Source organism: Perognathus longimembris, chromosome 7 (assembly GCF_023159225.1).
Source record: "Perognathus longimembris pacificus isolate PPM17 chromosome 7, ASM2315922v1, whole genome shotgun sequence".
Classification (NCBI taxonomy): domain Eukaryota; kingdom Metazoa; phylum Chordata; class Mammalia; order Rodentia; family Heteromyidae; genus Perognathus; species Perognathus longimembris.
In genome coordinates, this window is record NC_063167.1 from 63,088,564 (window position 1) to 63,104,615 (window position 16,052).

Sequence of the window (16,052 nt, forward strand, 5' to 3'; positions counted from 1 at the left end):
TATACTGGTATTAGAAATAGGAAATTGAAAGGGAATACCAAAATTGAGGTAAAAAAAGGGTTAAAAAAAGACAAACAACTACAAAAGCAATACTTGCAAAACTGTTTGGTAAAAATGTACTGAACACCTCAGGGGGGGAAAGGGAAAGGGGGAGAAGGGAGGGGGGTATGAGGGACAAGGTAACAAACAGTACAAGAAATGTATCCAATGCCTAACGTATGAAACTGTAACCTCTCTGTACATCAGTTTGATAATAAAAATTTGAAAAAAAAGAAAAGTATGGGCATATTTATTTGTTTATCTTTATTTTTGTGAACTCAAGTATAGCTACATGTTCTTTTGTTTGATCACAAATAACATTTCTGATCAGTATTTCTTTTCTCTCTAGACTTCAGTAAACAAATGAAGTGGTGGTACAATTTCTTTAGATTACCTTCCCCAGAGTCTTCAGACCACTGAAAAATATATGTTCATCATGGTATCTTATGCATGTACTATTCCCTTTATGGTAATTTAATCTTTATGCAGAAAGGCTGATAAAGTGGCAGCATCCTGCAGTTATGGTCCTTTCTTCATGAGCTCACTTCTATAACTGGCGTTAGCCGAAGGATGACATTTAAACTAAGGGAAGATAATACAAACCTGACCAGTGGCCAAATCGGTCACTTAGGAGCAAGAATTTTTGCCTAAAAAATGATGAGTTAGGCTAATCAAATTCTCTCTCTCTCTTTTTTTAATGCAGCTCAATCATTGACTATGATCCTCTATTTATGCTTCCCAAGTAGCTAGGATGGGAGTTAAATGCCACTGTGCCCAAATCTACATTGGTTAAATTGGGGGGTCTCATAAACTTTTTGTCTAAGTTGCCCTTGAAACTTGATCCTCCCAATCTCTGCCTCCAGAGTAGCTAGGATTATAGGCCTAAATCGAAGTACTAGCTTGGCTATACCCCTGTTTATCCATTTGCCTACTGAAGGACATCTTAGTTGCTTCCCAGTTTTGATCATTATGAATAAAGCTACAATAAACATATGTATGGAGGTTTTGTGCACATATACATTTTAACTCATTTGGATAAATATCAAGGAGTACAACTGCTGGATGATGTAGTAAGTCTGTTTTTACTTTTGTAGGAAACTGCGACACTGTATTATTCCAAAGTGACTGGAATGTTTTGCCTTCCTACCAGTAATGAATAAAACTCCCTATGGCTCCATGTCCTACAAAAAACAAAACAAAACAAAACAAAAAACTAGGTGCTGGTGGCTGTAATCCCAGCTACTCAGGATACTGAGATCTAAGGATCAGGCCTCAAAGCTAGCCTAGGCAGGAAATCTATGAGGCACTGATTTCCAATTAACCACCAAAAAGCTGGAAGTAGAGCTCCGACACAATTTGTAGAGCACTACCTTTGACAAAAACGTAAGGCACAATTTCTAGTCCTTGAGTTCAAGCCCAGCACTGGCACACACACAAAACAAAAACAATACAAACAACAACAACACCAAAAAAAACCCCACACCCAAAGCCACCCAATGACAACAAAAAAATTCACATACTTTGCAGTGGGTCAGAGGCAGTTGCAAAGATTTACCAAGAAAAATCTTAAGAAAGTAGAATATTTGAGATGCTGTATGAACAGGCACATACATGTGGAAATTAAGAACATGACTTGGCATCAATGGCTCTTACCTGTAACTCTAGCTAGTCAGGTAACTGAGATCTTAGGATCATGGCACAAAGCCAGAACAGGCAGAAAAGTCCATGAGACTCATCTCCAATTAAGAACAACAACAAATCCAGAAGTAGAGCTGTACCTCAAATGTTATAGTGCTAGCCTTGAGCAAAAAATTCCAAAAAAGCTTAGAGACAGCACCCAGGCCCTGAGTTCAAGCCCCAGGACTGGTATGTGTGTGCATGTGCATGCACATACACATGTGCACACACAAGAGTACAAAGGCATTTTCAGAAAGAAAGTTGTCAGAGGAGAAGCAAGATAACATTAAAAGGCAGATGCAGAACGAAGGGTGTAGTACTAATAGTAACATACATTAAACATCCACAAACGTGTGCTTGTAACATACTCAGAGTGACTTGGAATCAGTGCCTTTCATTATGATTCAAGTCATATGACAGTATCTATTTTTAGATTTCATGTGGTCCCTGTTTCCCTTAAGGCTCCAAAGAGGATTGAAATATTTGACTTTCTTCCTTAAGATGGCCTAAGCCTTTGTGCTTTGCAATCAAAAGGGCCTAAGTAAAACAATATGTTTTGGGGGGTGTTTTTAGTGTGAGTAATATGAACAGACTGAGCAGGCTGTTTCAAACCGAGTTTTGCCACTAACTAGCCATATCATGATTGTCAATTTCTTCTGTAAAAGAACAGTATAGATTACATAGAATTCATGATTACTAGAATCTAGGAGAAAATCACTACTTTGTTTTTGTGTTTAATTTAGCTGTCAAATAGAAAACAAAGGCCGATATGAGATAATTTAGGCTTAGAAACACAGAAAGATTTCAACATCAACATACAAAGGTAGTGTAAGGCTTAAATATGAAATGCCCCCCACAACTCCCACAAGCTAATTTGGGAGGTTCTGGGAACTTTAGGAGGTGGCACCCAGTTGGTGGAAGTAGCTCACTGAGAGTGTGCCTTTGAAGGTCCTACTGACTCCCCAGCTGCTTCCTGTTTCCTGAGGTGACATTATGACTTACCACTGGCACAGATTCAATGGAAGCAAGGACTATGGATTAAAATTCTGAACCTATGATATAGAATTAATAATTCTTTCTGTTGTCCCATCATGAACTTTGGTCATAGACACAAAGAAGTAACAAATATGGGTAGGGACTCTGGGATAAAAGAGAGGAAGAGGGTGGGTTAGGTAAGAGACTAGTATGATAGTTTGTTCAAAACATGGTTGTACAGTAGATGAGAGTGGTAGAATTAAAGAGAGAATATATATTTCTCAAAAAGCTTAAACTTTTTTTTTTTGCAAGTCTTGGGGCTTGAACTCAGGGCCTGGGCATTGTCCCTGGGCTTCCTTTGCTCAAGGCTAGCACTCTACCTCTTGAGCCACAGCACCACTTTCAGACTTTTCTGTTTATGTTGTACTGAGGAATTGAACCCAGAGCTTCATGCATGCAAGCACTCTACCACTAAGCCACATTCCTAGAGAAAGCCTAAACTTTTAAGGTTACTTTTCTATGTAATTCAATACAGTATCCCCAGCATCTAAAATAATAGGCACTTGTTAGATAACTGGTGGAGAGACGTGATGAATGAATGAATTCATTGGATAGAGAATTACTTAGGTGAAAACAAATTCTGAATATTTAATATTTTGTTTCTCTTCTCTCCAAATGAAAGATAATAAATTAAGCCTACCTTTTCCTTTAATAAAATGTAATATTATTTTATCTGTAATATAATAGACCTATCAGCACTACTGCATAAAAACTTTCATTTATTCTTTAAATTTGTGACTATGAACGTCTCTTACTTTATGTTAGGCATAAACCTTTGAAAAGCAAATGAATAAATTTCTGGGAAAACTTCCTACATTCAAGATTTGGCACTGTGCCAATCTAAGAACATCACATTTTATTTTTTTTTAAATAGGTCCATATTTCAGTCTTTCAAAAGTATTATTTGATTTATTATTTTCTATTCCCATATAGAAGAATACAGAAGGTCCATAATTAACAACATAAATTATTTTTCTCTGATAAGCATATTAAAAAAGTGAAGTGGACACATTCCTTAAGGATGGCCAACAAGAAAAATTTACAAATTGTTTCATAACAGATTAGAAACACCTCACAATAAAATTGCCTTACCAGGAATTCCAATAATGAATGGAACATGTAATCTAAATTTTAGATACAGGCTTTTAAAAAAAATAATTCTTTGAACAACATTTTGAGGCCTTACAAATTTAGTAAATAGGTGGACACACAACAAGCTCTTGTATAGAAAAAGAGTTAGAACAGAATAGAATAAGTTTCAAAATGATGCCCAGTGACACGTGGCAGCCAATTTTGAGGAGGCAGAAATTTAAAAAAAAGAAGTTTGTGTACTGAAATACCTTAACACAAATGAACTTATGCTAACATAGGAGTTTTGCTCACATGAACCAGTCTCAAGGAAACTGGTAGATAAGTGTGTGGATGGTGGAAAGTTTTCATAACCTTTCATACCACACCGCTTTCGTAAGCACTGGCTTCCCTGTTGGAAGGTTCAGTACTGTATTGCCTTGCACTCAGCTCAGCATCTCCTCCATTAGTAGATATGGCAGATCATAGACATGGAAACAGGGTGGTAGCCCAAATTCTTAAGTATCAACATTTGAATCAGACATTCACTTCTACATAGGATTGGAAAACAAACCAAGATAAAAATCGTTCTGTAGATTTTGACGGGAATGATGGGTTGGTTGAGAGATGATCTACAGAGGTAGCTATTAGAATAGCAGAATTTTCCATATTTATCTTCTTAGAGGTTTGTTTCTCTCTAATTTCACCTTGACATTCAATATTGTTACAACTCCTTACTCCTTTCCTTATTTTAAAGACTTTATGTGAAACTGAACACTTGGGGTGGGAGGAAGCAGTTTTGGAGCTTGAACTCAGAGCCTAAGGCACCATCTGTGAGCTTTTTTGCTTATGGCTAGTGTTCTACCACTTGAAACATAGCTCTTCTTTTGGCTTTTTGGTAGTAAATTGAAGATAAGAATTCTCATAGACTTTACTCCCTGGGCTGGCTTTGAACCACAATCCTCAGAGCTCAGCCTCCAAGTAGCTAGACTTATGTATATAAGCCACCAGTTACCTAGCTCATGAATACTTTTTTAAAATGAGTGATAAATTACATTTCAATCTAGTGGATGTTTTCAGTTACTTTCTTCTTTCCAATTACATAATGATGTGTACTATGTATATCCTTTGTTGTGAAAAGACTTCAAGATAATTGAAAAAATCTAAAGTAAAAATTCATCCTGATATAATGAGCATAAGCACTATAATAGAATATTATATTTAAAAAGCTACCCACTATAAAAATCAGTTTGAAAATATTTACATCTTATTTCACAACTGTTCAGTTAGATCTTCATGCTAAGATATGATTAGCAGCTTATGTATGGCTTGTCCTCTTGAACTTAGAAAAATTGCTTCCGTTGATTACATTGCTGATGTTCTTACAATGCAACACAACAGGTTTCTAGTTTTAATATAGCAACTGATGGTTATTTAAAAAAACAATTTAAAAACCCATTTTTAATCCAACCTCAGAATTGCAACTCTTGCTTTCCAACTCAACATGCACTTGGATCCAATTTATCTGCTCTTTGGCAAAAGTTTAGGTACTTAATGGGAAGTGAAAATACACTTTAGTTCTTAGGAAAGTAATAATTGGATGACAACGGTGAGTCATTGTGACCAGTCAATCTGGGGACATACATTACTGGCTAAAAATGCTAATACTGGTTTAAAAAATAGGAATGGGGTCAGGAATTAATAAGTGAGGAAAGGAAGGGAAGGGAAGGGAAGAGAAGGGAAGAAGATTTTTCAAAAATCCATATACAGTTTCTATTAACAGGCATATTCTAAAATGGGAAAACATTCTCATTAATACTACACTACTAACTCAAATATTTCAACATGGTCCTAAATGACTTCCAGATCTATGTAACATCTAATGATATGTCAAAGTAAAACTACAATTTACCTTTTCACCTTGCAAACCAGGAGGTCCTATTAATCCAAAAAGACCTTGATCACCCTATAAAGAAAACAGAGGCTTAATATCATGGATGAGATTAGAAAATTAAATCTTAAAATTTAATCTTAGAATCTGGATGGAGTGGAGAGCCCTAGCTGATTCACAGAAAAGACTGGCGAAGGGCTACTTCTGCTTGTGGGCATGCACTGATGTTTTCCTCTGTGCAGGCCTTTGGGAATATCACCTGGGAGGGACAACAGTGAAGATTTACTGATTGGCCCAATTGTTTGTATGGAGTAGACTTAGCCAGTTTACCCTGAGCCTACTTCCCCCACCTTGATGAGAACCTGCTCATCTATCTTGGATGTAAGTGACAGTATACCCATGAGGACAGGGTGCCTGTGGCAGGTAGGAGGGCCATAGAGAGATACAGAGGTAGCTGTGTGAATTGACAAGGGGGAAATAATGTCAAAACAGGTGGGCAAAAGCAGAGATGGAAACATGGACATTATGACCCAGTTATGCAATAATTGGGAGATTTAATAAAGGAAGGTTTAAAGTCTCCCTTTCCCTGTTTTCATGATTTTCATGTTTCCACATTTACTGTGGGTGGAAAAATGTGATTGAAAATGAGATGGGTAAGCTCACTGCTGGAACCCCATGCTTACAGAGCGTACATCCCTGGGTTCAGTCTCCAGCACCCAAAGTAAATAAGTCCTTGGACAACCTAAAGAACTTCTTAGTAACTTTAAATTTAATGTTCCATTGATTCTTTAGTGTATGTATCTTAATATGTAATCAAATTAAATGATTCATGTTTCTGGTAATACTAACACTACTAAACAGTAAGTTGGCACTTTTATTTATTCTCATATTCATTTCTGCTCTAATGATAGAAAAGATGCTGATATCTCCTCTATAGGAAAAGGAAATTGATTATTCAATTAAACATCGAATGCATGCTCTTCAGGTCTCAAAAGGCTTAAAAACTCATCTACAGTTTAGAATGATGAAGAACTAGCCTCTGTATTTATTCTATGCCTAATCACTGACCATATATTTATTACATAAACAGCTAAATAAAGCTGGGTGCTGGTGACTCACACTTGTAATTCTACCTACTCAGGAGGCTGAGAACTGAGGATTTCAATTCAAAGCCAGTTCAGACCAGAAAGTCCATGAGACTCATCTCCAATCACCTACTGAAAAAAACATCAGGAGCTGTGGCTCCAGTGCTTTTATGATAGCCAAGAGAAAAAGAAAAAGGAAACAGAAAAGAAAAAGCTCAGGAACTACCAAAGCCTTGAGTTCAAGCCCCAGGACAAGTACACACACACACACACACACCCCACAATGGCTTAAATAATTAAAGCACAATTTTTTCCAATCTTCTATTACTCCTATCACTTTAACATTTGTGTTATTAGTCAATGTATGTGTAAGGCTAATCTCTTGCCTCTTTAATATCTTTGGATCAAGTTCTCACAGATTATTTAAAATTTTTACAATTAAAAATAAATCTCAATTTAAAATTTTTAGTTAAATTTAAAGCACAAAGGAAAAATGGTGTTAGAATATTTGTTTGTTTGTTTGTTTGTTTGGTGGTAGGGCTTGAACTCTGGGCCTGGGCACTGTCCCTGAACTCTTTAGCTCAAGGCTAGCACTTTACAACTTGAGCCACAGTGCCACTTCTGGTTTTCTAGTGGTTAATTGGAGATAAGAATTTCATGGACTTACTTGCCTGGGCTGGCTTTGAAGTATGATCCTCAGATCTCAGCCTCAGCCACATGAGTAGCCAGGCTTTATAAGCATGAGCCACCAGCACCCAGCTGGTGTTAAATTTTATACCTGCCTGCATTTCTCATACACAGTATTAACCACAGTTAGTATATGAGTCACACAAAAAGTAAAGACATGAATCAGCTGCCACATTTAACTACTCTATACTGCGTACATAGAAATCACAGGAAAGATAAAACCACGCATTTGATTTAAATATTATCACTAAATATGAAGGTTTTATTTAAAGCAAGCACTAAAATGGAATGGGCTGCTACTTCCCAAATTTTAAATAAGAATATAAGTATTCTTTATTCTGTTATTTTTAATGATAGTATTTATATTTTTCTCAGATTGAATATAATATCATGAATAAAAGGTCAGTTAAAATACTATGTTTCTAGTAATAAGTTCTCATTCTCTATGTTAGTTAGATTCCATAAACTCAGTTGCACAACACAGTAATAAAATGTCTAAAATTTTAGATAAACCATTTTTGAGAACTTACTTAGAGAGGATTTTATCTATAGACTATATGATGTATTTTTTTCTTTAAGTTTAAAAGAATTTCTATAAGCCAATTGAACTATCATATTTCAACCTAGGAATCACAAAAATTATTTAGGGACTTTTTTATTCTATAAATATATACCACATATATAAAAACATCCTATAGCTGTATCACATTTATCAAGTACTTGTACAAATAAAGCTTTCCAAACATTTGCCTAAGTCGCTGTATTTACCCTTACTAGAAAACAGCAATAAAGGTTTTGTTTCTATCTTTACTTTAAATGTTAGTGTGTGTGTGTGTGTGTGTGTGTGTGTGTGTGTATGTGTGTGTGCATGTACCTGTCCTAGGGCTTGAACTCAGAGTCTGGAAGTGTTCCTGAGCTTCTGTGCTCAAGGTTAGTGCTCTACCACTTTAAACCACAGTTCCATTTCTGAGTTTTTGTTTTGTTTTGTTTGGTTGGGTGTTTTTGGTAGCTAATTGGAGGTAACAGTCTCATGGACTTTCTTGCCCAGTCTGGCTTTACACCATGATTTTCAGATCTCAGCCTTCCTGAGCTCATACATTGTCCTGAGCTAGACATTGGTTTTTACTTAATATATGCATGTTATTATGGAATATTGCAATATGAAAAGCATCTGGGACTAGAAATCAGAAATTTTGGCTTATTGTCAAATGACACCACTATCCATGTGTGAGCCACTTACAACCAATCAATTCTGTTTCCTTAACTAGAAAATAAGAATATCACTAGTTCTCTCCCAGGGAGTTACTGAGACACTTAGGCAGCATAAAACATATAAAATATTCACAAAAGGTATAAAATGGCATTTGGATTTATGTAATTATGTTCAGTCTTTGAGGTAAGGGTGACATCCTGCTCTGACTATTTTATTCTTCCTACTTCTGATAATGACTGCCACAGTAGAAAATAAAATTTATGGTAAGGCTTAAATCAGTAAGTGACTTAATTCTTCATGAGTTCTTCATTCATTGAAATCCAGTAGTTTTCTGTTATCTTCTCTGTCTAATACAGTAAAATCAACATTTAAAAATAAGTTTAGCTGAGCACCAGTGGCTCATGCCTGCTTGTAATCCTAGCTGAGATCTGAGGATATGGTTTAAAACCAGCCTGGGTAGGAAAGACTTTGAGGTTTTTATCTCTAATAAATACCAAAAAGAGCTGTGGCTCAAGTGGCAGAGTGCTAGCCTTGAGCAAAAAAGCTCAAGGACAGTATTCAGGCCTTGAGTTCAAGTCCCAGGATTAACATTATCCAAGAATAAAAAATAACAACCAAAAATGTTTAAATATTCAATTATATTACCATGATTTTACTTCATGGACAAATTACCTTTTGTCCAGAAGCACCTTGATCTGGAGAAAATCCTGGATCACCTTTGGGGCCCTAGATAAAAGAATTACATAAATCACATATAGTATATCACAGATCTTCAATTCTATATAATCAGACACTTTACACTTAATATGATATTAAATAAAATTATTTGAGATAAATATGGTTCATCTAGGTTAATGTATTTTTTCTTAGCCTTATTTGTAAATGCTAAGAAGAGTTCTAAAAATTCTCTAGACATGATTGATTTTTAATGTAATAAATATAAAGTAACATTAATTTTGAAACATTTTCCTCTGGAAGAACTAGAAGGTCCTCTATCTTTTCTATGTTTGTGATACATTGATGCATTATTCCATTTTGGCAATGGAAAACTAGTGATTTCCATAAAGGAAAACTGCTTCTAATTATAAATTCAAAAATCATCATTCAAAATCATCATTACAAATTGGGGTATCTTAAAAAAATCTTACAAACGCATGCACTGCTTTTATAATGAAGAAAAATAAACAGCAAAACAATACTTCTACTTTATTCTGTTATGAAAATGGATACTTTACATAGTCTTGGAATCATTATCTTTTACATTTCCCAACATAGTTGAGAAATATTAAAATGAATGTTTCTTATGATGTTGCTTTCTTTCAGCAGTAGTGTTGGGAGGAGGGGGCCTAAGGGAAGGAATCTGAGCTGTGGCAGTAAAGTCCTCATGAAGATATGAACACTGTCTCAGCAGTGAGTAACTGGTGCTCTCGGAAGCAGATCCCTCTACATGCAGTACATGCCCTGCTGCCTTGAGATGCTCATCGGAAGCCAAGCAGATGTGAGTGGGTGCCTGAGGTTAGACTTCCCAGCCTCTAGAAGCATAAACATAGCCCCAAGGACGGCAAAGGAAGTACTATGAATAAAAAATATAGCTTATTATCTAGACAAATATACACTATAGACCCAGATGGAATTTGCTGACAAGAAAAAAGCCATTCTCTAGTAAACAAGAAACAGAATTTCTTATGATTTTTAAAAGAAGGTCATTATTTCCATTACTTTCTTGATTTCAGTTAATGATTTTAGAAAACGAGCCCAATCAATTTTTTCTGTCTTGTTATATTAGTTTTACTAGTAGTGAGAAAAGAAGTGCTATTTTCCATTACATTTTTTGTGTAGTATTTTATTCTATTATTTAGCAACATACTTCTCAGGGACTGAAGAACAGTTTCACTTTGCATAGTGTTTATATATTACTATCATCATTATGAACAGGATAAGTTCAAATCTTAGAATGTAACAATTTTTGTTATCTTTATTTAATGAATTCAGAAAGTATTTAAACTAAGACTTTAACTCTGCTGCTCTCTCTCGGTGGCACATTTTGAAAGAACTCTACAGTAAGTCAGGTGGCACATTTTAATGTAATAAAGACTGTAACACGTCCAATCACAAATCCAACTCTGCCACTTATAAACCATGTTGCCTTGGTTAAGCACTCATCTATCTGAGTCTTTTCTTCTGAACAGAGCAAAGGAAATAAAAGGTATATGATACTCATAGGTGGAAGGAAAGAAAATGAGATTTCATATACAAGATACTTGTCAGGCATTAGATACTGTATGTATCTTTTTATTTTAATGATGTATCTTTTTAACATATGATTCCAGTGCATCAATACTAATACTGTGTCAGTCTGTTGATTCTGTCTGATACAGTGTCTAACACATTCTGGGCACTGGGCTAGACACAAATACAAATTCATCTATGTTTTATGTGTATCCTTTCATCACTTATAAAACTTACAAATTCTAATAATTTATGCAGAGCACATTAATTCAAATGTGTTTTAAAGATTTCCCATTTCAGTTAAATTCATTAAATGTGCTATTTCTTTAATATCTTTCTTTCCACAGATTCAGGTGAGCCCTCCTCTGAAACAGGCAAATGATTGGACATGTGACAAAATGACTTTTGATAATTTTCATGTACAATAAGGAAGAAAAACGAGGCAAAATTGTGTTTATTTTACATATTTATATATACATATAGGTGAAACTGTAAAAATCATGTGAAATATATAATGATTTCTCTATTACTGTACTATCTTTCAAAGTAAGCCAGGTGGCATAAATTTTTTATGCTTTTTTTCTATACTCATGCAACTATCTTCATATTGTTAGCTATCATAATACTATCATATAACTATGCATTCTCATACACACAAGAAAAAGTTGTTCAGTCTATAGACATCTTCACAGGTATTTTTTTTTTGAGTTTTAAATAAAAGTTTAATTTTACCTTTACCTAGTAATTCTGTAGTAATCTTCCTATCTCTAGCTCTGAATTTCTTCACAGGTATTTTTGTGTGAACATATTAAGGAAGCATGGAGCAGGGAAAATATTTATTTCCTCAGCATTTATAAACTAAAATGGCCTTAATTTAATGTAGATTATTTAAATCATAATTAATCTCTGAGGTTTTTATGTACTACTATTATATTTTAACACTAGACATTTTGGCATAACTGATTTTACCACTAATCGGTATCTGACTTTTTCACTACAAATATAAATTTAGCCACATGTGGTGGCAGAAAACTATAATCCTAGCTCTTTCTGAAGTAGAAGCAGAAGGATAGAGAATTTGAGAACATCCTGGGCAAAGGGAGTAAGAACTCGTCTCAAAAAATTAAGTAAACCAGAAAGGTTGAGGGGGTCACTTAAGTGGTAGAGCACTTGTCTAACTTGTGCAAAGCTGTGGATTCAATGTCCATTATCACAAAACAGTAAAGTAAAATAAATATAGAAATAGAAATAAATCAGAGTGAGGTGGGTGTTCAGAAGGATATAGGTCTCTGTGATGCTAAGATAAACCCATTAAAAGAAAGGTGATCTGCAGGTGACAACGACTATGTGTGCCCTATGTCCAGCTGTAAAAGTTAAGGACTTGCAAGGGAAGGACTGACACAGTTAAAAAAAATGTACTCATTACCTGACTTATATAACTGTAACCTCTCTGTACATCACCTCTACAAATCTCATCTTAGTACCCTGGATATTGTATATACGCGTATCAGAACTAGGGAGGGGAAAGGGAATACCAAAATCAAGAGACAAAGGATAAAAAGACAAAGGATTCCAAAAGAAATACTTATACAACCATTTGGTGTAAACCAACTGAACAACTCATGGGGGAGAGGGAAGAAAAAGGGGAGGAGGGGGGGATGCGGGAGGAGGTAACAAGTTGAACAAGAAATGTATTTACTGCCTTACATATGAAACTGTAACCCCTCTGTACTTCACTTTGACAATAAAGAAATAAATAAAAAATAAAATTAGGGACTTGACCTTTATGTCTTTATTACATAATAGTAAAACTTGAAACCATTCAAACCATTTCCTATAAACTATGACCATTTTTTTATTCCAAATAGATTTGGGTCTGCTTAAGTGTTTGCTTTGTTACATTGTTACATATTAGAATCTGCTCAACTGCTGAGCTGTTGATTGCATCATGTTGCATTCACTTTAGTCAAGTTGCCATTTTTATTGAGTTTCCTAATACAGGCCATGCTAAAAATATCCATCTGAAATATTTAATTATGACATTCTTGTAAAAAATAACTTAAAGACTTTTTTTTTAATGCCAGAACAATTATATGATCCCATTAGTAATCTCTCACCTTTGGACCTGGTAACCCAGGCAACCCAGGATTTCCATGGGGTCCTGGTATGCCCTGAAAAACAGCCCAAAGATCTGATTAATCTTAAAAACAAATTCAAATAACAACATAAACAAGATATATTTTGAAATTCAAATAAATGTGACATCATTTCACTCAATATATCCTGATGTTCTATATGATTATGTGTTAGATGTTTCAGACTTGAAGATGATTGCTGTAAGAATCACAGAATAAAACTGTGCTTTCCATCTTTTGGGAGATTCCCTCCCTGTTCATCAAGCTATTTGCAGCCATAACCTTGCTTAATAATCCTACCCGCTGTGCACAGAAGCCTTACCAAGTGAAATTGTGTAGTTATTCTGCTCTCAGCATATATCAATCCTTTCTGAACTGGAATTTTTGCTAATGGTATAAACATTTTCTTCATGGACCTTGCCCTGACACCTACCCAAACCTTTCTCAAGTCTCAGCTGATACTCTATCATTTTAAAATTCTGCTCATACCAAGTATGAAGTAATATATCTATCTGACAGTATAATTTGTTTGTCAAATAACTGTATAGTGTTTGGGGACTTTTCTTAAATTTTTCTAACCCAGTGTAATTTCATTTATATTTAAGTGCTTCATAACATGTGCAATTTATGTACTAGGTTTTAAAATCCTTAGAAACAATCTCTCCTTAAATGACTGGTATAGTACTCAGCATATACTAACCTTTTAATGAGTAGTTGTCAACTTGATTGTACTTCACTAGTAAATTACATAACCTCAATTGAAAAATGCATTATTTTTCTAAGTACTATGTGCCAATAACTATCCTCATGCTAATATTTGTAACAATCCTGGGTGGTATATTTCTCAAAGCTCAGTAGTGCTAAAATGAACCAGAGCAACAACTTTTTGGAACATTAATACCTGTGTTTGGAACTTTTTTGTGTGTGTGCCAGTCCTGGGGCTTGAACTCTGGGTCTGTGTACTGCCTCTGAACTTTTTTCTCAAGGCTAGTGCTCTACCACTTAGAGCCACAGCTCCACTTCTGGCTTTTTACTGGTTAATTGGAAATAAGAGCCTCACAGACTTTCTTGTCCAGGCTGGCTTCAAACCAGGATCCTCATATCTCAGCCTCCTGAGTAGCTAGGATTATAGACATGAGCCACCAGTACCCAGCTGTTTTTGGGACTTTAATAAAGGGAATACCTTGATAATCATTACTGAATAGGATAAAAGTTAAGGGAAAAACATGAAGTTGTAACTTTCAAAGTAGATAATTGATTGGAGAGAATGAAATTAGGGATACAATTGAAATAACCAGCCTTGAGAAACATACTGTTCTTTCTTTTTTTTTTTTTTTTTTTGGCCAGTCCTGGGCCTTGGACTCAGGGCCTGAGCACTGTCCCTGGCTTCTTCCCGCTCAAGGCTAGCACTCTGCCACCTGAGCCACAGCGCCCCTTCTGGCCGTTTTCTGTATATGTGGTGCTGGGGAATAGAACCTAGGGCCTCGTGTATCCGAGGCAGGCACTCTTGCCACTAGGCTATATCCCCAGCCCCTGTTCTTTCTTAAGGAAAAACAGATTGGGCAAATAAAATCAGGATGATATTAGAGAAGACATTGAGGAATCATCAGTATAAAAAAGATCAAAACCCTAAAGCCATTCTCTTGGAAAAGAACAGCTGTGGTGTGGAAAGGTAAAGGAATCATTGCAAAAATAGAGCCAGTTTTTCAAAAAGTAAGATCCATGTCAGGCACTAGTGATTCCAATCTGCAATACTGCATACTAAGGAAGTTGAGATCTGAGGAGGGAGGGTAGAAGCCAGCCTGCACAGAAAGTCCATGAAACCATTATCTCCAATTAACCACCCAAAATTGGGGAGTTATCACTCAAGTGGTACAGTCTTAGCCTTGAGCCAAGAAGCTACAGGGACAGTGACCAGGCCCTGAGTTGAAGCACCAGCACACATGCATAAACACACACACACACACACACACACACACACACACTACCACTGTCTCCTCTGAGAAACATACACATTACCACTGTCTCCTCTGAAAGTGGATGGAAACATTTTCAGTGCTACAGGAGAATGAGCAAGAATAAGAAGGGATATAGGAGGATTGTAGTAGCTCATCAACTAATTTTTTTAATTGAACAACTCAAGCCCAGTAAGTTTTCTAGGTTGCAAGGGCATAAGAATAATTTTGTGTGTACAGAAAACTTTATATAATACTTTAAGGGTGATTTTGCTTCAAATGGTTTATGTGGTAAAAAGTCTTGACAAGAGAGAGTGAATTACACTTAAAAACCATTACAACTGTCTTTATAACACACGATTCTTTTCCTAGTTGATTGATTACTTTCCTTAATAAAAGATCTGCATTTGCAGTGGCAAAAAGCTCAGGAAAAAAAGAGGTCAAGAGTTCAAATCCCAGTACCAAAATTTTAAAAATCCACACTTTAAGTCTTGAAACAAACTAATACTAAGATAGCAATAAATCTTTTCTTGGACCTGTGTAATGTGAAAAACTACTGTTGATCCTCACAGCAGCTTTTTTCAAGGCAATTTTTTTCCTTACTCAATAGTTCGAGAAGTTTCCACTACATAATCCAGTAATGCACTATGTTAAAGAAGCCCAACATCCTTGCCTTCCCGCAATGAATCTTACTTTAGACTACTGAGATCACTATATAACTAAGAATAATGTTACAAGTAGCACCAGAACAGCTACTCCTCTGCAAATGTGTTGATTTGTCTTTGGAGTTTTTGAGAGATTCTTTGGCTGGCTCTTTTACACTCAAATGAACAAAACTTGAACATGTTCTTAAGCTTCTCTTAAACTTGTGAAGTTAGAGCTAAGTTTGATCCAGGCAGATTTCCAGAGGAAGTACACATTGTACAATTGTAGAAAAACAGCCAGTGGGAAATGGGGCACATTTTACTTACCCGTGGACCTCTTTTGCCTGACAGACCCGGGATACCTGCTGGACCAGGTGGACCCTTAGAAAACAAA

General features: G+C 35.7%; 1 protein-coding gene across 1 annotated transcript in view; it reads right to left on the reverse strand.

The window, feature by feature from the left end:
- Positions 1–16,052, reverse strand: part of Col24a1 (collagen type XXIV alpha 1 chain) — a 265,766-nt gene that overhangs the window by 237,399 nt on the left and 12,315 nt on the right. Inside the window, exons 3-6 of the mRNA XM_048352139.1 lie at positions 15,986–16,039; positions 13,042–13,095; positions 9,368–9,421; positions 5,732–5,785 (exon numbers count right to left, since the gene is read on the reverse strand). Coding sequence (XP_048208096.1) covers positions 5,732–5,785; positions 9,368–9,421; positions 13,042–13,095; positions 15,986–16,039 — 216 coding nt within the window. The remainder of the gene's footprint in view (positions 1–5,731; positions 5,786–9,367; positions 9,422–13,041; positions 13,096–15,985; positions 16,040–16,052) is intronic.